Genomic DNA, 24,457 nt, shown 5'->3' with positions numbered 1-24,457 from the left:
CAGAAGAATAAAGTCTGTCACTGTTTCTGTTATAGCCACACTTTGTGGGAAACAAACTCACTCAGAAGGACAATGCAGATAGTGGAGTGCAGTTTATTACACCGGCGGGCCCAAGGCAGTGTCTCCTCTTAGCCAAGGGCCCCGACCAGCATGTGAAAATCTTTTATACCCCATGTGTACATGTCCAAACCCACCAGCCCAAATCCCTTTAAGCTTACAAAGGAAGGGTAAATACAATCACAATAACCCCATCATTCATGTGTTATGTGTTCAAACAGTTAGCAATCAATAAGCCCACGGTTACATTCCAACCAGTTAATAACCGATAAGCCTGTGGTTACATTTCGATAGATACTGTCTGGAGGCAGGGGTGATTAGTGTCTTCAAGATTCCCCTGCCCAGAGGGGGTTCTTATCCTTCCGTTGTCATTCCCACAGGTGCTAAGCACAGAGTCCACGGAGAGGTGGCCGCGCACGACCAGCACGGACAGGCCTGAGATGGAGTCCAGGCCCTATGAATTCCTTTTTCATTTCCACTGTTTCCCTATCTATTTGCCATGAAGTGATGGGACCAGATGCCATGATCTTAGTTTTCTGAATGTTGAGCTTTAAGCCAACTTTTTCACTCTCCTCTTTCACTTTCATCAAGAGGCTCTTTAGTTCTTCCTCACTTTCTGCCATAAGGGTGGTGTCATCTGCCCATCTGAGGTTATTGATATTTTTCCCGGCAATCTTGATTCCAGCTTGTGCTTCCTCCAGCCCAGCATTTCTCATGATGTACTTTGCATATAAGTTAAATAAGCAGGGTGACAATATACAGCCTTGATGTACTCCTTTCCTGATTTGGAACCAGTTCCATGTCCATTTCTAACTGTTGCTTCCTTACCTGCATACAGATTTCTCAGGAAGCAGGTCAGGTGGTCTGGTATTCCCATCTCTTTAAGAATTTTCCAGTTTGCTGTGATCCACACAGTCAAAGGATTTGGCGTAGTTAATAAAGCAGAAGTAGATGTTTTTCTGGAACTTTCTTTTTTGATGATCCAACGAATGTTGGCAATTTAATCTCTGGTTCCTCTGCCTTTTCTAAAACCAGCTTGTACATGGGGAATTTTCGGTTCCCTACTGCTGAAGCCTGTCATGAAGGATTTTAAGTTACTAGCACGTGAAAGGAGCTCAATTTTTGTACAATAGTTTGAACATTCTTTGGCATTTCTCTTCTTTGGAATTGGAATGACAACTAACCTTTTCCAGTCCTATGGCCACTGCTGAGTTTTCCAAATATGCTGATATATTGAGTGCAGCACTTCAACAGCATCATCTTTTAAAATTTGAAATAGCTCAGCTGAAATTCCATCACCTCCACTAGCTTTGTAATATTGCTTCCTAAGACCCACTTGACTTCACACTCCAGGATATCTGGCTCTAGGTGAGTGACTACACTGTTGTGGTTTTCTGGGTTTAAGGTGTTTTTTGTAGTTCTGTGTATTCTTGCCACCTCTTCTTAATATCTTCTGCTTCTGTTAGGTCCTTACCATTTCTATCCTTTATCGAGCCTATCCTTGCATGAAGTGTTTCCTTGATAGCTCCAATTTTCTTGAAGAGATCTCTAATCTTCCCTATTCTTTTGTTTTCCTCTGTTTCTTTGCATTGTTCATCTAAGAAGGCCTTCTTATCTCTCCTTACTATTCTCTGCAACTCTGCATGCAGTTGGGTATATCTTTCCCTTTCTCCCTTGCCTGTCACTTTCTCTTCTTTTTTCAGCTATTTGTAAACCCTTCTCAGACAATCAGTTTGCCTTCTTGCATTTCTAATTCTTTTGGATAGTTTTTTGTCACTGCCTTCTCAGAATAACAGTATTTGCTCTGATACAGAATTTTCTGGATCCATTTCAAAACCTGTGGTAGAGGTTGTGAATTGGCAGCTGTTGAATGAATTTAACCACAAATATGTTTTGTTGGGCTTGTAAAGTATTGGTCAAACATAAGATTTGGACCAGCATTTCATTCAGTGCAAAAACTGGCTGGGATAGAGTAGAATTTCACTTACGGATAAGGAAGGTGGTCTCCAGTTTTCCTCATCTCTTACCACTCCATATTGTTTACCCAACAATAAGGCCAAATGTGGGCTATCATATCAATGTGATTGTGCTTTTGTTTTTCTTATACCTGCGCCCTCCTTCACTAGTGATGCTTCTCAGGCTGTAGTATTTTATGATGATAGACTAACTTGAAAGATAGAAAACTGTCAAATACCTGCCAGCATGGTTAACATGGTGGTTTTCTTCATGCAGTGTCTTCACTGGCTTCTCTGGCATGGCGCTGATGTCTCACAAGTAACCGTGCGAGGCTGGACGGCAGCTCACATATCTGCTATCAGGGGACAGGATGCTTGCATGCAGGTAATAATAACTTGGTTACTTGTTATGTTTTTCTTATAATTTTATTAATTTATTTATGGCTGTCCTGGGTCTTCATTGCTGTATGTGCTTTTCTCTCATGGCGAGTGGGGGCTACTCTCTGGTTGTGATGTATAGACTTCTCATTGACATGGCCTCTCTTGTTGGGGAGCACAGGCTCTAGGGTGCCCAGGCTTCGGCAATTGGGGCTCCTGGGCTCTAGAGCACGGGCTTAGTAGTTGTGGCTCATGGGCTTAGTTGCTCCATGACACGTGGGATCTTCCTGGATCAGGGATCGAACCCATGTCTCCTGCATTGGCAGGCAGATGCTTTACCACTGAGCCACCAGAGAAACCCTTGGTTACTTCTTTAAAAAGTCAGTGCATTTAACTGCTTTAGAAATTACTTCCCCAGTGACTCAGTGGTAAAGAATCCACCGGCTAATGCAGGATATGCAGGTTCGATCCCTGGGTTAAGACAATCCTCTGGAGAAGGAAATAGCAGTCAACTCCAGTGTTCTTACCTGGGAAATTCCATGGACAGAGGAGCCTGGCGGGCTGTAGTTCATGGGGTCTCAAAGAGTCTTATAGGACTGAGCAGTTAAACAACAACAAAACAAATCACTCAAACAGATTGTGTAAGATCTGAAATTATTTTATCTAAAGTAGTTGGCTATCTGTTTGGGTTGTTTTAAGGGCTGTTACAGTCATGTCCAGATTTCCATGCCTAAAATTCCTCATTCAATGTATTTCCTCAGCTAGAGTTACACATTAATATGTGTCAGGATCTAGTTTATTAGAGTAAGTAGATTGAATAAATGTAGTGAAATGGATTGAAACTTGGAGGAAGACAAAATCGTATAAGCAAACAGTTCCTACCTGTAAGAAGCCTGAGATTCTATTTGCAATGACAGGACCTTTACTCAGTGAATTACAAAACAGTACACATCATAGTCTATGAGTAAGATTCTCATGAAAGCATAGATGAAAAGAACTGTAGAACTTGAGATAGAGGAATCATAAATGGAGGGAATGAAACTTCCAAATGAAACTTCAGCTAATCCTAAAAGAATGGGTTGATTTTAAGAAGATAAGTTGTGAGGAAGCATTGTAAGTAGGGAATGTGTCAGGAGAAAATAAAAATAATGATTAAATTTATCAAACACTTTTTTGTCAATCACAGTCTCCCATGCATCACTTCATTTAATACAATGGTGTTTTGAGTTTCCTTTCATGTAGATTAGGAAACAGATTCAAAGTTAAGTATGCTGCCTATGTTAGTGACAAAGCCGAAGTTTGAATTCAGACTTTGTCCTATTAACATCTATGCTATAATTCTGTGTGAAATCTTTGAATTGGAAAAGTGTGGTGTGTTTGAGGAATATACTGTTGTATGAGTTTGACTGAGTGTAGATGGTTTGTTAGGTGAACTGTTGTGAACTAAGTTTAGATAAGCCAGATTTTTAAAATGTCTTAGTAATAGAAAAAAGATTCATTTGTATAGGAAAGAGACTTTTATATGTGTGTATATATATATGTGTGTGCACACATATATACACATGCACATGGACATTAACAGGGGAATGTGGTATTGAAAACAGTATTTTAGGAAGTTATTTTAGCATGATGCATCCAGGATTATCTAGAATGAATAGAGTTTGGAAGCAAGAAAATTAGAGACTTTTGGTATAATCATTAACCATAGAGGATAAGATTAGTTGGTTGCAATGAGAAACAAAGAAAATTATTTAAAATATCTTTCAAAGCAAGCACTGCCAAAGTGTAGTCAGACTGTAAGGTTCTGAGTCAGAATGCCGGATAATTATGGCACTATAGATAGGGACATCTGAAAGGCAGGGGAGATTTAGGAGGAAGGATGTTGAGTTCAGTTTGGCTTATGTTGAGTTTAAGGTGCCTGTTGGTCATTCAGGTACAGATGGTCCAGGCAGTTGAAAAGGGCACTGGAGAGCAAGATTTCAGGAGAAATAAAGCTTAGAGAAGCGTGTCTGGAGTATTGAGAATTGAGTTTTGAAGCATGTTACTAGTAGGGATGGAAGCAAGCAGTGAAATGAGTAAGGAATTTAGAGGAGAAAGAGAGATAGAGAGCCGGGATGCATTGACTGCAAGTGAAGGAAGAAGCTGAAGAAGTCAGGTAGTGTATCAGTTACAGAATAAAACTAAGAGGAACAACACTTAAGGAAATGCCGTTGAATTTGAGAACTCTGTAGTGGGAGGTTGGCTGTATTTCTGGAATGATAGAGATGGCACCCAGTTTGTAGGTGGACTTTACATTCAGGCAGTGAGGTTATTAATTTGAAAAGTAGGCAGTGAAAGGAAGGTACAAATACAGCAGCAACTTAAGGGGGTATCAGGGTCAAATGAAGTTTTACTTGATGCTTGCCTTCCCCTAAGCACTGGTTTAAGCCATTCTTTCTGCCTTGATTGTCCTTTTCTTCCTCAAAGTGATCTCTTCATTCTTAGAGCTTTTGTGATGCTTTTGGGTACTGTGCTGTGCATTTGTTACTTACCAAGGACTGCTTTGTATAGTTGATTGTCTTTGTCTCTACATATATCCTAATTCCCTAAGTTAATACATCTTTATATTCTTTGTAGTGATGTAGTAAGCCCTTGGTGTGTGGTTTGTGATGATTATTGACTGGTTTGTTAATGAGAGTCAGCCAAAATCATGGAAGCTATTCTTCCTAAAACTCTTGGGAGGAATTATGACTAAGTAAACTTTAGCTGAGATACTGGTAAATATAGGCTGGTTAGAAAAGAAAAAGGTCTGAGGAAGATAAAACTGAAAAATATTAGCTAATAATTTTTTAAACTAATTGCTCTGTATATTATATAGAGGGACATGTTGTGTATATTCTATAACCCATATATAGAAACTGGGCCAAGTGTAAATTCATATGGAATCTCCTCAGATGCAGTTAGAAGTTTGATTTGGAGCTTAGAATTGATTACTTTAATAATGAAGTCCTTTTATTATATTAAAAACCCAGTTAATAAAAGATTCTGCTTTTGAAATAGAGGAAGTTTAAATTTCAGTTTTATTAGCTTAGCATTAAATTATTTGCTAGTGGTTTTTAATCTGTGCTCATGAAAAGTTTGTTTTATGAATTATATGTACATACTCAAAATGTGAAATCGGTTATGAGTGTCTCCTAGGTAATGTTAAAAAGGATTTCAAGCTTTTTCTTAGGACTGGCTAAGAAATTCTTAGACTTTGCGTGTAGCACGCATGAAAAAAACTTACATAATAGCTTAGCTATAGATTAATAAATTGCTTGCCTTTAAATAATCTGTATCTGCATGATTTAGCGTCTGTGTTCACATACATTCCTTCTTATTTCTCTGCCTTCAGGCTCTTATAATCAATGGAGCCAACCTGGCCGCTCAAGATGATCGTGGGTGCACTCCTTTACACCTTGCTGCAACACATGGACATTCTTTCACTTTACAAATAATGCTCCGAAGTGGAGTGGTGAGGTGTTCCTGTTAATATGTGAAAATGTATAATCATTTAGATGGACTAACATTTGGTAGTCTGGTTATCTCTTCCTGACTTTTTATATCCTTCATAAGACTCTGAGGACGTAATTTGATTTCTCTCTTTAACTTTCCCATCTTTAAACATGGGACCAATAATTTAATTAAATCTTTAGCAACAAAAAAACCGGCCCAGTGGTACAAAATATTTCAGAGCCTATATGTCCTTCATATGAGTTCAAAGTTTACCAGGAAGATACTGAAGCTTCCAAACACATCTTAACCAGCAATTGTAACCTTTCTGAATTGGTATGTGTTTACCTGTGTGTTTCTTTTGTAACTCTTATTTCATGAACTAATTTACAAAGTGATTTATATCTCCAAAAATTTCATTTATTGTAATATTTTAAAATTACCCAGTGGTTATAAAAAAAACTTCTTATAAGAATTAAATATTTTTCATTAACTCTTGGATTACATTCCCAAGATACAATTTGATCATTTGAATCTGTCTTTCATTTTGTTGGTCAGGAACTTGTGACCTGTAAAATGACTAGTTAAGTACCTTTTTAGAAGCAGTTTCTGTGTGGCAAGTTATATTCTTTTTAAAAAAGATTTAAAAATTTCATTAGTATTTTAGGTGATATGTTCAAATCAGTGATTGCAGTAAATATTTCTGTTATATTTAGTGTTTGCCTTACAGTTTTAAGAACAGCTTCTGGTTCTCATTTGTAGAATTAAGCTGCTAGACTTAGTGTTTTTGCTGCAAGATGGAAGGAAACTGAGTCCTTGTGAATGTTATCTGTAGGATCCCAGCGTGACTGATAAGAGAGAGTGGAAACCTGTGCATTATGCAGCTTTTCATGGGCGGCTTGGCTGTTTGCAACTTCTTGTGAAGTGGGGATGTAGTGTAGAAGACGTGGACTACAACGGAAACCTTCCAGGTATTTGCAAAAACAAACATTTTGATTTTCATTAATATAAACTTTTCAAATGTTTGAATCATGTTTAAGAAATTTAAGCTGTCATCATTCTAACAGTTCCTAACAAAACTGAAGTAGTAAAATATATTTGACATGAACGTTAAAAAAAAAAAGTATTTATTTGGCTGTGCTTGGTCTTTGTTGAGGCATGGGGATTGTCCCCCAATCAGGGATCAAACTCTTGCCTCCTGCAATGGGAGTGTACAGACTCTTAGCCACTGGACCACCAGGGAAGTCCCTTGACATGAAAGTTTTTAATCTTGTTTCTATGTTATGTACCCATCATATGATTTTTTTTTTTCTCCCTTGAACAACATTTTAGCAGCAAAAGAGAAACTGGAAAAATAAAAAGCTTCCATTTACTCTTCCCACTAGTTGCTTTTCTCATGTACTGTCTAGTGTTACTGTTTTTTAAATTATGTTTCCACCCCACAGATTACTTAAAAAAAAAATAGTACAAATAGTGGACACTGCCCCACAGATGTCTCTGCCCCACAGATTACTTAAAAGAAATAGTACAAATATTGGACAGTAGTGTGTTTGAACTAATTTGCTCATTGCAGTTGTTTAGCCTGCACTCAGGTAGTCAGTTGAGACCTGTAATACCCTGTCTTCTTCTGAGAGGTGCTGTAAGTTCAGAAGAGAGTTAGACCACAGTGAGATGGGTTACTGAAAATGATAGTTGACTTATATCTTAAAGGAATCTTAGTTGGCAAACAAGTGAAGGGGAAGTCCAGACAAAATGATCACTATAATCAAACCATTCTCCTGTTTAAAAAAACTCCCTAGATCCCTGCAAATCTCTGATTCCTTAGTTTGGCAGGCTGGGCCTTCATAATTTGGCTCTGACCTACCTCCCTGCCCTCATCTTCCATCCTGTGACACTACTCACTGTCTGAAATCACATTGCTTCCTTGTGAAGGACATCCTTTACTGTTCATTTAGTAAAGAAAGGTCTGTTGGCTTGAACTCTCAATTTTTGTGTATCTGAAACTAGCTATTTTACTCTCAGTCTTTTAAATTTTTTTTTTTTAAGTATAACATGCATATAGAGAAACGCTCAATTCAAATGCACAGCTCAGAAAATTTCCATAAGTGAACACTTTTCTGTGAAGTGTTTCAAGAAACAGGATAGTCTTTTTCATATCCTCTTTCTAGTTACTACCAATTTCCAAAGTTAATCACTACCTTGACTTTCAACATAAAAGTCAGTATTTTTCTTTCTGAATTCCATGGAATAAAATAATGCACTGATGTCCTTTTGTGTGTGGTTTCTTTCGATTTTCCGGAGCGTTTGTTATAAATTTATACACCCATGAGCAGTGTATAAGGCTTTCAGTTACTCTCCTTTCTCATTAACACTTGATACGGTCAGTTTTTTTTTAGTTTTAGTCATTGTTTTGAGTATATAGTAATATCTCATTGTGGTTTTAATTTGTATTTTCTCTGATAACTAGGGGTGTAGAACATCTTTTCATATGTTTAATGGCTGTTTGGTTATTTTCTTCTGTGAAATACCAGTGTGAAACTTATGTTTTTTTTTTATTAAACTGTCCGTCCTTTTTGTAATTGAATTGTAGGGGTCTATATATGCCAGATACAAGCTCTTAGTCACAGGTGTTGCAACTATCTTTTCTATTTAACTATCTTTTCTATGTCTTGCCTTTTCATTCTTTTAAGATATCTTTTGATGACTAGAAGTTTTAATTTTAATGTTTAATAAGCTCTCCCTTGGGCTTCCCTGGTGGCTCAGAGCATCTGCCTGCAACGCAGGAGACCTGGGTTCAGTCCCTGGAGAAGATCCACTGGAGAAGGAAATGGCAACCCACTCCAGTAATCTTGCCTGGAGAATCCCATGGACGGAGGAGCCTGGTGGGCTACAATCCACGGGGTCGCAAAGAGTCAGACACGACTGAGCGACTTCACTTTCACTTTAAACTCTTGCTTTGTGGTTAGATGCTGGGAGCCGTTATGGGGGGTCCCGCCCGTGACGAGGTCATGAAGAAAATACCGGGCAGGCAAGGCCATCCAGGGCCCCATCCATGACGAGGTCACGAGGAAAAAACCTGACAGCCAAGGCCGTCTAGGATAAGGGACCCTCCAGGTTGGCCTCGGCCTCTACCCCACCCTGTATCCTCCCCCCTTTTCTGCTGTTGTTCTTGTTTGCCCTGCTGCAGATTCTGTGTTGTCTGCCGAGAGCTCTCCTGCTCCTCTTTCACTAAATGAGGACCAACTTAAAACCCTAATTAATAAATCTGGATGCTGGTACCCTGTGAAGGGGCCAGAGATGAAGAAAATGCTTCCATTCAAACATTTTGCTGGCATTCTGGCTTGTTTGATAAATGTGTGATCTCATCGCACAAAATGCTCTTGATTGTTCTAAATATCCTAAACACAGTACGCTAACAAAAGAAACTATTAAGCATAGGCCGCTCCGCGGGGTGAGAAAAGCTCCATAAATAATAGTCACAAATGTGCCTAATAGAAAATACTTTAGATAGAGATTAGCTGGCGACTTCTTGCAGGTAGTTAACTTTTAGACTAAGGGCCTGTTTTGTGCCATATCTGCTGTTTCTGCAGTCCTTCGCATTTCTGTTCTGTAAAAATGTAATCCTATCTAGTTCCCATAGAGATGACGCTTATTAAAAAGAAAATTGATTAATTATAAGAAAAACAGGGTCGGCTACTGAAGTTGCTTAAGTCACACCAGGTGCAAGCCATAAAATGTTAGCAGGCCTGAAGGCCAAATGATAAGAAAGACTCTTGAACGAAAGTGTGTGGGTGATATCCTGTTTCTGTTGAAGGTCAAGTTGCTGTAATGTTTTGAGGTGACCTGTGAGTAAGCAATATGCACTTCCCTCAAAGATGTTGTTAAGGGTATAAAGGGGCTGTGCAGAAATAAACTTCAGACTTAGCCCTGAGCTTTGTCTCACTCTCTCTCTCATTCGCCGACGCCGTTCATCCTGAGGGTTCCCCTGGATCCTGCTGGGGCTAGACCCTGACAGTTAGTGTTTTATGACTCTTACTAAAACGTCTTTTCCTGCTATGTGGTCTTGAAGACACTCTTTTATGTGTGTGTATGTATAAATTCCCCCGCCTTGGCCACACCGTGTGGCTTGAGGTATCTTAGTTCCCCGACCAGGGATTAAGTCTGGACTCTGCAGTGAAAACGTGCAGTCCTAACGATTGGATCGTCAGGGAATTCCCAAGGATACTCATATTATCTTCTAGGAATTTTATTATTTCACTTTTACATTTAAATCTCCAGCCTACTTATAACAGACTTTTCTGTAATGCAAGGTAAGGGGCGGTTTCATTTTAATTTAGTACTTTATTGAATTTGCCTGATCACTTTGTTAGTCTATTGTTGCCTGCTTGTTGAAAAAACATTCAACTTTTATTTCTTTAAAACTATACATTCTAAAAAATGTATAGTTATTTTATAACCATTTATAGTATATTTTTAATAGTATAATGTAGAGGTTAAGAGTGTGGCCTCAGGATTATACTGCTTATATTCAGATCTCTCTCTGAAAAATTATTAATTCAAAATTTATTTTTAAAGTATCTGTGTGTCAGTCCCTAGGTGCTGGGGATATCATTGCAAATAAAACAGACAAAAGTCTCTGCCTTTGTTTGGTGGTGAGGGGGGAGACAGACCCTAATAATAATAATAATAATAATAATAATAATAATAATAAATGAATGAAGAAAGGCAATGCCAAAGAATGCTCAAACTACTGCACGATTGCATTCATCTCACACGCTAGTAAAGTGATGTATAAAATTCTCCAAGCCAGGCTTCAGCAATACGTGAACCGTGAACTTCCAGATGTTCAAGCTGGTTTTAGAAAAGGCAGAGAAATCAGAGATCAAATTGCCAACATACGCTCGATCATGGAAAAAGCAAGAGAGTTCCAGAAAAACATCTTTTCTGCTTGATTGACTATGCCAAAGCCTTTGACTGTGTGGATCACAACAAACTGGAAAATTCTGAAAGAGATGGGAATACCAGACCACCTGACCTGCCTCTTGAGAAACCTGTATGCAGGTCAAGAAGCAACAGTTAGAACTGGACATGGAACGACAGACTGTTTCCAAATCGGGAAAGGAGTACGTCAAGGCTGTATATTGTCACTCTGCTTATTTAACTTTATATGCAGAGTACATCATGAAAAACACTGGGCTAGATGAAACATAAGCTGGAATCAAGATTGCAGGGAGAAATATCAATAACCTCAGATATGCAGATGACACCACCCTTATGGCAGAAAGTGAAGAACTAAAGAGCCTCTTGACGAAAGTGAAAGAGGAGAGTGAAAAAGTTGGCTTAAAGCTCAGCATTCAGAAAACTAAGATCATGGCATCTGGTCCCATCACTTCATGGCAAATAGATGGGGAAACAGTGGCTGACTTTATTTTTCTGGGCTCCAAAATCACTGCAGATGGTGATTGCAGCCACGAAATTAAAAGGCGCTTACTCCTTGGAAGGAAAGTTATGACCAACCTAGACAGCATATTAGAAAGCAGAGACATTACTTTGTCAACAAAGGTCCGTCTAGTCAAGGCTATGGTTTTTCCAATGGTCATGTATGGCTGTGAGAGTTGGACTATAAAGAAAGCTGAGCGCCAAAGAATTGATGCTTTTAAACTGTGGTGTTGGAGAAGACTCTTGAGAGTCCCTTGGACTGCAAGGAGATCCAACCAGTCCATCCTAAAGGAGATCAGTCCTGTGTGTTCATTGGAAGGACTGATGCTGAAGCTCAAACTCCCAATACTTCGGCCACCTGATGCGAGGAGCTGATTCTTTTGAAAATACCCTGATGCTGGGAAAGATTGAGGGCAGGAGGAGAAGGGGACGACAGAGGATAAGATGGTTAGATGGTATCACTGACTCAATGGACTTGGGTTTGGGTGGATTCCGGGAGTTGGTGATGAACAGGGAGGCCTGGTGTGCTGTGGTTCACAGGGTCACAAAGAGTTGGATATGACTGAGCAACTGAACTGGACTTAATGAACAAAACATATATTAAATAAGGATATGTGTTTAGGTTAAATTGCAAAGGGAAGTAGAATGTTACAGGGGATGAAGTTAAAATACGGTGGTGAGAGAAACCTTCATGAAGAGTTGACAGTTGAGTGAAGACTTGGAGTTGAGAGAACAGGTCTTGATATCCTGGAGGAGAAACATTTTAGGAAGAACTCCAGCAAGTGTAAAGCTCTTGAGGCAGCATCGTGCCTGGGTGTATTTGTGTAATAGTGAGTAGTAACACCAAGTCAGTGTGGTTCAAACAGAAGTGAAGAGGTTAGTAATAGATGATCAGGCCGAGAGGTAACAGGAGCCATTGAAGGATTTTGTACATAAAGGTAATCTATTTAAGAGCATCATTTTTGGCTATTATGTTCATAATACTAGATTGTAATGAGGGTGTGGGCATGAGCATTTAGGAGCTTGATGCTATAATTTAGTCTACAATTTCTTAGCCAGTGTAGAGGTGGCAAAGATAGTGAGAAGTGATTGGGGTTTGCATATGTTTTAAAGATAGAGCCAATAAGATTTGCTGATTGATTAGATGTGGGGACTGACAGAAACAGGACTCAGGGTTTTGGCCTGATCTTCACAGAAGGGAGAGCATTTCTAGTAACTGATACGGGGAGAGTTGTGTGTGTATGTAAAAAAGGGTAAGGAGTTCAGTTTTTGACCTGTAAAGTTAGAAATTCCTATAATACATTTCAGTGTATACAATGAGGAAGTAGTTAGAGGAATCTGAGCTTTCACGGGGAGTTTTTCAATGGGAGGTTCAGCTGAGAAAGCGTACAGTGGCACGTGCCAACAAAGTGTCTTTTGGACATTGTTACTTAATTGATTCTCCTGAGTTTTGCTGGTAACTTGGGCACTGCCCTATTTCTCCAGAGCCAAGATTTATACATGAATTGGACTGTTTCCCAATGATCACTTCTCAAGAGATGTAAAGGCCATCCTGTTCTTTGTAATTATTGCCTCTAAGCTTGTAGTACTCAAGAACCACTCCTATTTTTTGCAGATTTTGGGTTATGGCTCTCCCTCAGTCTAATTCATTTTATTTTCTTCCAGGGATTCATTAACATTAAAAAATTTTTAAAAATTTATTTAGTGTTAGTTTATTTTAGTTACGCTGAGTCTTCATTGCAGTGCATGGGCTTCTTACTGTTGTAGAGCTTGGGATGTAGGGTGGGTGGGCTTGGTTGCCTGGAGGCATGTGGGATCTTTCCAGACCAGGAATCAAAACTTGTATCCCCTGCCTTGCAAGGCAGGTTCTTGACCACTGGACCACCAGGGTAGCACCCCCCGCCCCCTTCAGACTTCTTGTCTGTTCAAGGTATTCTTGTCTGTTTCTCTTGTCATTACGGCTTTAAGAAATATCTTTCCTGTTATTTTCAAGAATTTAAGAGAAGGAATGGGTGAGATAGTTTGTGTGAATAGACTATAGTTTTGATCCAGTTTTCTTGTTTATAGTAAAAATAATGTTTATAGAAAAGTGACAAAATGCATAGTGATAAAAATAACATCACCCCTATTTGCATAATGACTATTTTGGTTTATTTCTTCCACTTTTTCCCAAATATTAAGATAACTCACCTATCACCTATATTACATAGAGGGCTTCCCTGGTGGTGGGAGAAGGGGATGACAGAGGATGAGATGGTTGGATGGCATCACTGACTCAAATGGACATGAGTTTGAGTAAACTCCGGGAGTTGGTGGTGATGGATGGGGAGGCCTGGTGTGCTGCAGTTCATGGGGTTGCAAAGAGTTGGACACGACTGATAATAAATAGAAAGCGTTTTTTTTTTTTTCCCCCCCCTATAAGCTGCACAATTTGGATTTCACTTTCCATGAAAATTTTTTGAGATCTGCGCTTTGGTGACCCTCACTTAGCTTTTCTAGTTCACAGTAAGTGTAACTATTCAACTATTTAGCCTACTGCTGTGGCCTGACTTGGAGGCTAGCTAAGGATATGTATGCTGAAAAAATGGTCTGTTATTCTTGCATCTAGAGTACATCTCTGTTCTATAGAGTGTGTGTGTGTGCATGCTCAGGTGTCTGACTCTTTGCAACCCCATGGACTGTAGCCCACCAGGCTCCTCTGTCCATGAAATTTTCGAGGCAAGAATACTGTAGTGGGTGGGTTGCCATTCCCCTCTCTGGGGGATCTTCCCAACCCAGGGAAGGTGGTAGGTGGGTTCTTTGTCACTGTACCACCTGGGAAGCCCCGTTATTTAGAGTAGGAGAGTCATCTCCCTAGGAGAACTAGAATTAACGTGTTATTTTTTTTAAGTTATTTTATTGTCTATCTAAAATTAAATTGTTGTTTTTCCTCTCACCTCTAGTTCACTTAGCAGCCATGGAAGGCCACCTTCACTGTTTTAAATTCCTACTCAGTAGAATGAGCAGTGCCTCCCAAGGTTTGAAAGCCTTCAATGATAATGGAGAAAATGTACTGGACCTGGCCCAGAGGTTCTTTAAGCAGAACATTTTACAGTTTATCCAGGGGGCTGAGTATGAAGGAAATGATCCAACAGATCAAGAAAGTAAGTAATAATCTGAAGTGTTATAGCATTTAAAAAGCAGAATAGAAAAGAAAAGGAAGAGAGTTATAAGGCAAATGTATTAAAATATGTTGTGTATCATTGTCCACAGAGTTCATCCAGATTCTCTTCTTCGTATGAAATCTTTTAAGCAGGTATATATAGAGGTTAATGTAACATAATGAACATTCTTTATACCACTAGATTTAAGAATAAAATATTAGGTTAGATATACTTGAAGTTTCCTGTTTCTCTCAATACCATTCATCCCCTTTTCTCCATCCTCAGAGGTAACCATTATTTTAGATTTATAATTCCATTCTGTGGTTTTTTATTTAGTATATGTGTACTCACAAAAATATGCAGTATCATTTTGTGAATATTTAGAATAGGGAACTGAACTGTTGTAACTGATGAGAAATCCTAAAATTCAACAGTTTAAATGATTCAGAAGTTTATTTCTTTTATGGGATAGCTTCAGTTGGAGAGTGAATCTTGCTCTGTGCAGTCATTCAGAGACCTGTTGTCATCCTAACCAGCTCTCTCTGTCGGTGTTGCTAATCCAGCAGGAGGTGGGGAGAGAACAAAGTATAAACTAGGATTTTCAAAGTCTAGTTTGCAGTCATCACTTTTGCTAACATCCGATTGGCAAGAGATTAGTCAGTCACATGGCCACACTCAGCTGTGGGGAAGCCTGGAGAATTCAGTAACCAGCTGAGGACGCTCAGCTCTGCTACATCTCTTGTTGCTATGAAAGGAAGGAGGTTTCAGTGGACAACTAGGAGTCTTTGAAATTTCTTTTTTTTTTTAAAGATTGATTGATCTTTGGCCGCTCTGGATCTTTGTTGCTGTGCGCAGGCTTTTTCTAATGGTGACGAGCTGGGGCCAGTCTTCACTGCAGTGCGGGGCTCCTTTTGTTGCAGGCACTGCGCTCTAGGTGCCTGGGCTTGTGTGGTTGCAGCAGGCAGGCTCAGGGGTTGTGACGCACGGGCTTGCTCCACAGCATGTGGGATCTTCCTGGACAAGGGATGAACCCATGTCCCTGGAATTGGCAGGTGGATTCTTCACCACCACCAGGGAAGTCCCTGAAACTTCTTTTAAAACTTGATAAAAATGGCATAAAACAGTATGTATCCTTCTCTGACTTTTTTTTGTGAAATGCTATGCTTTTTCAGGCTTATTAGATAGATGTATTCTAGTTTATTCTTTTAAATTTTTTGTGTAGTATGGCATTTAATAAAAACATTATTATTCCATTCTCCAGTTTGATGTTTAGATTGTTTACAGTTTTCAGTGTTACAATCCATGTGGTGATGAATATTCTTAAAAGTGTCCTTGTGTGCAAGTACGAGATATTCTTTAGAGAAGTGCCTCACTGCCTTTTTCACACGTAGCCTGTACTGCATATGACACTTGTGTGCACGCTGGGACCAGTGGATGAGACTTCTTGAGGTGTGCTGCTTGTCTCCTCTGAAGACTGAGGGCTGAGAGCTCTGCCTTGGCAAACACTTGGGAAATTCTGCTTTAGGTTTTGTTTGGTGGGATATGCCCGTCGTCAGTATAAATAGGTATAAATGCTGCATTCTTCATCAAAGTGGTTGTAATAATTTACACTCTCATCAGCAATGTTTGGTGAGAATTTAGATGAACAATATTCAGTGTTGTCAGACTTAAACATTTTTGCCACTTAGTTGGGTATGAAGAGGTTTAACTTGTGTTTTAATTTGCATTTTTTGATTACTAATAAGGTTGAACATTGTTTCATAAAGTTACTGGCTGTTTTAGTTTACTTTTCTATGAATTGCCTGTAGAATTGTTCTTTGTCCTTTTCTAAACTACTTGAGTTCTTTTATATAGTTCTGATACCTATCTTTTATTAATTTTATCTGATATATTTTCTCTCACATTATGACTTTTTTCACAAATGATGTCCTTTATTTTAAAAAAGGCAACTTTATTAAAATATGATTTATGTACAATAAACTATATTTAAAGTATGCAGTTTGAGTTTTAATATATATCATGAAACCACCATCACAATCAAGATGCAAAGCACTTTCATTACCTCAAATATTTTTTCATACCCTCTCATCCCTTCCTTCACCCTGACCTACACAACCACTGATTTGTTTTCTGTCACTATAGATTAGTTTGGGTTTTTCTAATGGAACTCTTTTGAGATTCATTTGTATTATGTGTATTAGTAGTTCATTACTTTTTATTGCTTAGTAGTATTCCATTGTATGGATGTCCCATATTTTGTTTAAGCATTCTGTCTTATTGATATTCTATTTATTTGCCAATACTACACAGCTTTTTGATTACTAGCTTTATAGTAAGACTGGCAATCAGCTACTATATTTTCAACTTTGTTCTTTTAAAAATATTCCTTTTGAGTATTCTAGGTTGTTTTCTTTCCATATATAAAATTGAGAACAGCTATTGCAGGGTTGCTAAGAGGGCAAAATGAGGCAGTCCTTTTAAGCGCATACTGCCATGCCTGACGTTCAGTAAGGGCCCAGTGTGTGTAACTGTTACCATTAGCAACATGTTACGAAGCATTTGCTCTGTGCTGGGCCCCAGGTCAGGTGCACTCCCACCTGTGTATGTACGCACACACCTGTATACCTCATCTGCTTCCAGTTTCCTTTGCTTTCATCACTTCCTTGTAAACAGAGGGAGTGGTCTGTGCAGATGTACAACTTGAGACCAAGTATATCTTTATGCAAAGGGTTGAAAATGACCATCTCCTTGTATTTTGTGGTGGCCTGAGAGAAACAGGGAAGATGACAGGAATAGTTCTGGTACAGTATAGTCCTTTTCATATCCTGAGGGATGGAAAGGCACACAATAATAATCTTATTACTTGTCATTGCATCAACTGAACTAATTCTAATTAAAACATTCTCATAATATTGAAACCTGAAATGTATGACTGATTAAGGCAGGGAAAAAGAATGAATTCCTATGTTTACTGAAATACTGAATTTTTTTATTCATAGCATTAGCATTTCCAGGTCATGTTGCTGCCTTTAAGGGTGATTTGGAAATGCTTAAGAAATTAATAGAAGATGGGGTAATTAATATTAATGAACGTGATAATAATGGATCAACTCTTATGCATAAAGGTAAGTTATGATTCCTGCTTCAGTTTTAACACAATTGCTGTTGAGTTACTTACTGTTAAAGTAATTATTCATTAGAAGCACATGAAAATGTAAAATTTTTCCTGATATGCTGAGAGGTATCAGTCTACCTTATATGGTATACAGGGTGCTTAATTTTCAACTCAAGTGTGATAATTCCTTTTATGTCGGACATTTATGCATTATTACATTTGAGGGTAATTCACAAATTCTCTTGTGACACTGAAGTTAAAGTGAAGTTCACTACCAGAGAAGTTTCTGAGGACTGTCATTTTCTTTGGACTAAAAATGACTGATTAGTTTATTGAAACAGAAACCATCTCTCTAGAAAAGAAGATTGAGCAGGGGACTTCTCTGGTGGTCCATTTGTTAAAAAATCCACCTTGCAGTCAGGGAATGTGGCTTCGATCTCTGTTTAGGGAACTAAGATCCCACATGCCTCGGTGCACTGAGCCCACGCCCCACAACAAAGGATCCCACATGACACAATTTAAGATCCCACGTGTGGCAACTAAGACTTGATGCAGCCAAATAAATAAATATATATATTTTTAAAAAGGTTGAGTAGAATTTTCTTCTTTCTTGTACCCTGCAAAAATGTTTTTACTGCCATAGAAATATCAGTGAACATTAGATTTGAACACATTTTCAAAATATCTGCCATTTTTCTTTGTGCTCTCCTTCCCTCTGTGAGAATCTTAATCTTTTTATGTTTGTTTTTAAATCAGGCTGTTAAATTGTCAGCTTAGTGTTGGGAATATATACTGTAGGATTTATTCTTGACAATCTTTTATTTATAAAATGAAAAACCAAATCTTTAACCTACTGCGTGTGAATTTCCATTCTGTTTGATTTGTGATATGTCATAAGTTTCTTCATAATCAATGGAATATAATTCTATTTAAAGTCTTAGTGTAAAAAGTAGGCTTGTTAATATATATATATAGGCTTGTTAATATAGTCTTGTGTTTGAATTGGACTTTATTTCATACATTACTTCTGGGAGTCCCAGTCGCAGATCGTGTTTTTGTTGGTTCTGTTGTTAGCTTAATCATTAAAGTTCATTTAAGTCGTATTGGGTCTCAAGTATAGAATCTAAGCACCATGTTTTATCAGAGAGGGAGGGTCAGTGGAGCAGAAGGAAGAGGAACATGAAAGGAGTTTCTCCTCACATAGAAAGGTCCTCACTTCAGTAAACGTTCTACCCTAGACTCGGAGAATTTCATTTCACCTATCTCCGCTGAATGTTTAGGTGTAAAACTCTTTACCATGAGGTTTGTGAATGGGGGGAGATTCAAAATGTTCATAGAGTATTTTTTAAAATGTGGTACCCTGGAGCAAAGTTCCATATCATATCCTGTATACATAACCGGTTTCTATTGCTAATGTGTATGTGGGGTGTCATTATTGTAGCATTGTAGCAAAGATGGGCATCTTGAGGTCTGGGAAATCCTGTAGTGTTCTTTTTTTAAAATACATATTTATTTATTCTTTTGGCTGTGCCAGGTCTTAGTTGCTACGTGTGGGATCTTTAGTTGTAGCACGAGAAATCGTTGGTTGCAGCATGTGGGACCTGGTTCCCTCAGCAGGGATTGAACCCTAGGCCCTCTGCATTGGGAGTGTGGAGCCTTAGCCACTGGACCATCAGGGAAGTCCCCTGCAGTATTCTTTGTTAGCTGGTTTTAGATTTGCTGAGAGAAACCCCAGTCTCTTCAGGAGCCAGCACTGAGTTTTGGTGATGAGTCAAGCAGAGAAGGGGGGAGGACAAGAGTCTTCCAGGCCTTTGTATACAGGGCTGTGGTGAGGGCATTGCTTTGTCACTGGGTCTGGCTTTGTGTCCTTTCCTCACTTTTGCCAGTATTGGAGATTGACTTTTAAAGGATCAGAGTCATACCAAAAGTTCCTCTTCTTTGACTCATCTTAGAGAGGCATGTATATATTCAGCATGGCTTCCCAGGTGGCTCAGTGGTGTAAGAATCCACTGGCCAGTGCAGGAGATGGCTGGAGACGTGAGTTTGATCCCTGGGTCGGGAAGATCCCCTGCAGAAGGAAATGGCAACCCACTCCAGTATTCTTGCCTGGAGAATCCCATGGACAGAGGAGCCTGGTGGGCTACAGTCCATGGGGTGACAAAGAGTCAGACATGACTAAGTGAATGAGCACGCACACAGCACATAATTCAGATATATATGCAGAATCACACATGATTGACCTAAAGGGTTAAACAGTTGGAAAGCTAAGACAACAAGGAAGAGTTCTGCAAAGGGGTCGTCTCCATCCATTCATTCACTTAAAAGATAAACAGTTGTGGAGTCCCCTGTAGGGTCACAAAGAGTCAGACACAGCTGAGCAACTGAGCACACGTGTATGTATTCAGACCAACCACATGCCTGCACCATGAAGACAGTATGAGTTTAGACCTTATTGCCAAGGAGCTACATGCTTATACTGTGAGCACCTAGACATTTGTGTAAGTCAGGGTGTAATCAGTGGCAAAAAGTATTTGGCTGTTAAAATACGTGGAATAGGAATTCAGGAGTAGATGGTGAGGAACAGAAGTTTCTTTGGGTTAAATTACAGAGGAAGTGTCATGGGAATATAGATATAATATGTTAGTAAACACTAAACAGGGTGTAAAACTGTCATCATATTTAATCCTTATTGTAGTTTTATGAAGCAGTAGTGTATTATTCTTATAAATGTGACAACAACTCTGCAAAAGGTAAGGAAATTGAGGTCCAGAGGGATCAGGGTTTTTTTTTTTTTTAATGTTATTAAAAAAAATTGAAGTTTAGTTGATTTACATGTTTCAGATATATAACAAAGTGATTTAGATTTACATATATGTATATATTCTTTTTCAGATTCTTTTCCCTTGTAGATTATTACAAGTTATTGCATATAGTTCCCTATGCCATACAGTAGGTCCTTGTTATTTATTTGTTTTATAAATAGTAGTCTATCTGTTAATCCCAAATTTCCAATTTATATCACCCGCCTCGGGTTTCTGGACTGAGGTTGCACAACTAGTGAGAGTAGAGCTAAGATTTCATTCATTTTCTTCATCATTTATTCATCAACTCTGTATTATTATTTTTATTATATTTCTGCATGCCAGCCACTTTCTAAGTTCTGTCCTGTCCTCCAGTCTGTTGTTTAGTGAATCTAAACTAAAATCTTTCTAGATTATTGAACTCCCCCCCCCACCCTACAGTTTCCCCGAGTCTTGAGATGGACTGAGGAGGAGGGGAGAAGTTAGATGAGCATGTAATTGGGTGATGGGCACCAGGTGTGAAAATATATAAGCTGAGCTGTGGAGGTGAAAATTATTGTTGAGTGCATGTGTTTTAAGGAGAGGTGATGAACGGTTTATGTGATCATCGAGGAGCCCGTAAATTCTGAGTTGTGAAGGCCAGAGGAATAAACTGTTTATAGAAGACGACAGAAGATTTTCCAGTCTTTCACATTCACATAGATTATACTCACATTTGGCTTGATACAGGATTGGTCAGAAGCTGTGAGTACAGTCGATGAGCACTGGATAAGGGTTAGCACAAAGCATAGATTGTAGTTTCAAATCCATTACTTATAGGCTGTGTGATGTTAAATAAATATCCTCTGAGCTTCAGCTTTTTTGTATCTGTATGTAAAGTTTCTACATAAGGGCTGAGCATAGCAAACATTTGATTAAATATGTGTCTAATGAATGAATAAGTGACATAGAGAAAATAACATCTGGCCAGCCTACTTTTGTTGCTTATTGTAAGGATTAGTATTTACAAAAGTACTCTCTAGTGGTACTGTCCAGAATTTTAGAAAATTGTTTACTGATAACAATATTTTCGTGTGTGTGCATTTTGTTTTGTTTTTTTTTTTTTTTACAGCCGCTGGGCAAGGCCATATAGAGTGTTTGCAATGGCTGATTAAAATGGGAGCAGACAATAACATTACCAACAAAGCGAGGGAGAGACCCAGTGATGTGGCTAAGAGGTATCTCTACCTGTTTTGCTTCTTTGTTTTTAAAATTTTGCATGTATTCTCTTATACTCAGAATTCTATCTCTGAAGATTTCTGAAATTATAGGACTCAGTCAAGTGCTGATGGCATGATAATTTTCAAGCTGAATTGATGTTTGACAACGTATCAGCTCTTCTCTCTAAAGCAATTTTAAGCTAGGAGATAGTATCGTCCCCTTTCTTTGTGGAGTGGTGAATTTGGAAATGTGTGCGGAGGAGTGTTGTCACAATGATGGAGACCATCACTGATGTTTCATGAGGTCAGTCCAAGGATGCCAGACAATTCTACAGTGCTCATAATAGTGGCGTACAATGAGGAATTGTCCCGCCCAAATGCTGGTACCTGTTGAGAAATGCTGTGTAATAGAAAGTAATAATCAAAAGGAGTCACATGGATTTTGAAACAGATTTTAATATTTGTATTTGAATTAAGTGTAACACCCATTATTACTCACTTGGAGCTCATTTCAGATCAGGTCCTCAAGGAATACTTTAGTTCATCCATTTATTCATTTGATTATTTTTCATTCAGCTTAACCACGTTCCAAGTGCTGTGGTTAGCATTAGAATTACTAAGATGAAAAAACTTAGTCCTTGCTCTCAACAACCTTATGGTCTTGTGGAGAGATAAATGTGCAAATGTAACCTTTATTTATTATAATTACATTATCAGTACATGTTATATATAGGATCTTCCCGACCCCGGGGTTGAACGTGGGTCTCCTGCATTGTGGGCAGATTCTTTACCATCTGATCCACCAGTGGAGTCCTATATAAAGTGCAATAAAGGACATAGAAGAAAAAGTGCCCAAGTATTTCTGTTTGAAAGTTGTGGGGGAGAAATGTTAATACAGATGGTGGTAAGAGTTATGAAGGAAACTGCAGGGTGTCAGAATTTATATAGAAGTCTGGGAAAATTTTTTTCTTGGTGAAAGCAACATTTATGCTGCCACTTGAAGGAGAAAGAGTTGAAAGAGAACGCCTTGTGTGTTCAAGGAATGCATGTGACTCAGAACAATTTGAGTCTAAAATAGGAGTGTGGACTAAAGCTGCATATGAGGCTTGACAGGATGCAAAGGCCTAATTATTCATTAAGTTGCCATGCAGTTTTTGTTTGTGAGGTCATGTTCCATAAAATTTTTGTCTGTAGGATCTTTTTGAAGCCTTGGAATATGGTTTTGTTTTACTACATACTAGCATCATTACCAACTCAGGCTAAATTTTGTCTTTATTTTTAAAAATAGATTTATCATTAAAGCACACAGATTGGTACAGCACAAACTGATGAACTCTGATACATGTGTATACCTGTGAAGTCATAATCACAATCAAGAGAGTGAACTTTTCCTTCACTCCTCACAAAATCTTGTGCACCTTTGTAATCTCTCTCCCTTCCACTGCATTCCACTGCTGCATCCCCAAGCAAACATGAATTTGCTTTCTGTTACTAGAGATTAGTTTGCATTTGCTAAATGAATTTTATATAAATGGAAACATACAGTATATACTCATACTCATGTATGTGGCTTTTTTCACTGAGCATAGTTATTTTGAAGTTTGTTCATGTGTAGTGGTTCATCTCTTTCTTGTCGCAGTGGCTGTGGAATTCCATAGTATTCCAGAGTTTGATTATCCCCTAACCTGTTGAAGGATGTTTTATTTGTATCTACTTTTTGGTGATTATGAATACAGCTGCTATATATATTTACATACAGATTTTTGTGTGAACGCAAGTATTCAATTCACTTGGGTAATACTTAGGAGTAGGACTGCTGAGACAGATGGTAAAGAGAAAGTGAAGTTGCTCAGTCGTGTCTGACTCTTTGCAACCCCATGGACTGTAGCCTACCAGGCTCCTCCGTCCACGGGATTTTCCAGGCAAGAGTACTGGAGGGGGTTGCCATTTCCTTCTCCAGAGGATCTTCCTGACTCAGGGATCGAGCCCAGGTCTCCCGAGTTGTAAGCAGGACGCTTTACCGTGTGAGCCGCCAGGGAAGCCAATGCTGAGGGTGTGTCTGTCTTTCTAAGCCACTGTCACAGTGCCGTCCAGAGTGACCGCACCGATATGAGTCTCACAAGCAATGGGTGAGAGTTTCTGTTACTCCTTGTCTTGCCAGCGTTTAATATTGCCAGATGTTTTGATTTTCTTAATTCCAGTAGGTGTGTACTGGTATCTTATTGTGGCTTTTGTTTTTTCCAAATGAAAAATGACTTGATGCATCTTTTCACATTCATATTTGTCATTTGTTTGTTTTTCTTTGGCAAAGTGACCGTTCAGAACTTTGGGTAGTTTTTTGTTGTTGTTGTTGTTGAGTTTTAAGAGCTCTTTCTATATTCTGGATACTAATTCTTTCTCAGATTTTTGTTTTGTGAAGATTTTCTCTCAGTTGTGGTTTGTTTTTTCATCCTCTTAATAACGAGCAAAAATAATTTTGAAAAAATGTTTACTAATTTATTTGAGTGTGCTGGGTCTTAGTTGTAGCTTGCAGGATCTTCAGCCTTTGTTGTAGCATGTAAGATTTAAAAAAAAAAATAGTTGCAGCATATGGGATCTTTTAGTTGCAGGCATGCAGAATCTTTAATTGTGGCATGTGGACTCTTGGTTGCGACATGTGGGATCTAGTTCTCTGACCAGGGATGGAACCTGGGCCTCTGCATTGGGAGTGTGGAGTCTTAGCCACTGACCACCAGGGAAGTCCCAAGAACAAAAATTTTTTTTTAATCAATTTGCTGTTTTATGGGATACTCTTTTTGGTATCATATCTAAGAAATCTTTGATTTCTTCCTCTTTTTTTTTTTTTAAGTAGCAGCTTGATTTAGTTTATTTATTTATTTATTTTCCTTGGGCTCAAAAT

The 24,457-nt window shown here is 38.6% G+C and overlaps 1 protein-coding gene across 3 annotated transcripts in view; it reads left to right on the top strand.

The window, feature by feature from the left end:
• Window positions 1-24,457, top strand: part of ANKRD42 (ankyrin repeat domain 42) — a 76,586-nt gene that overhangs the window by 12,707 nt on the left and 39,422 nt on the right. For all 3 annotated transcript variants that reach the window (XM_020882503.2, XM_020882499.2, XM_020882504.2), the window contains exons 3-8: window positions 2,290-2,397; window positions 5,764-5,883; window positions 6,697-6,832; window positions 14,243-14,443; window positions 17,443-17,568; window positions 21,471-21,576. In XM_020882503.2, the coding sequence (XP_020738162.1) occupies window positions 2,290-2,397; window positions 5,764-5,883; window positions 6,697-6,832; window positions 14,243-14,443; window positions 17,443-17,568; window positions 21,471-21,576 (797 nt within the window). The remainder of the gene's footprint in view (window positions 1-2,289; window positions 2,398-5,763; window positions 5,884-6,696; window positions 6,833-14,242; window positions 14,444-17,442; window positions 17,569-21,470; window positions 21,577-24,457) is intronic.

This window comes from Odocoileus virginianus, chromosome 28 (assembly GCF_023699985.2).
Source record: "Odocoileus virginianus isolate 20LAN1187 ecotype Illinois chromosome 28, Ovbor_1.2, whole genome shotgun sequence".
In the NCBI taxonomy this organism is placed as follows: Eukaryota; Metazoa; Chordata; class Mammalia; order Artiodactyla; family Cervidae; genus Odocoileus; species Odocoileus virginianus.
This window is presented reverse-complemented; position numbering and strand designations above follow the sequence as displayed.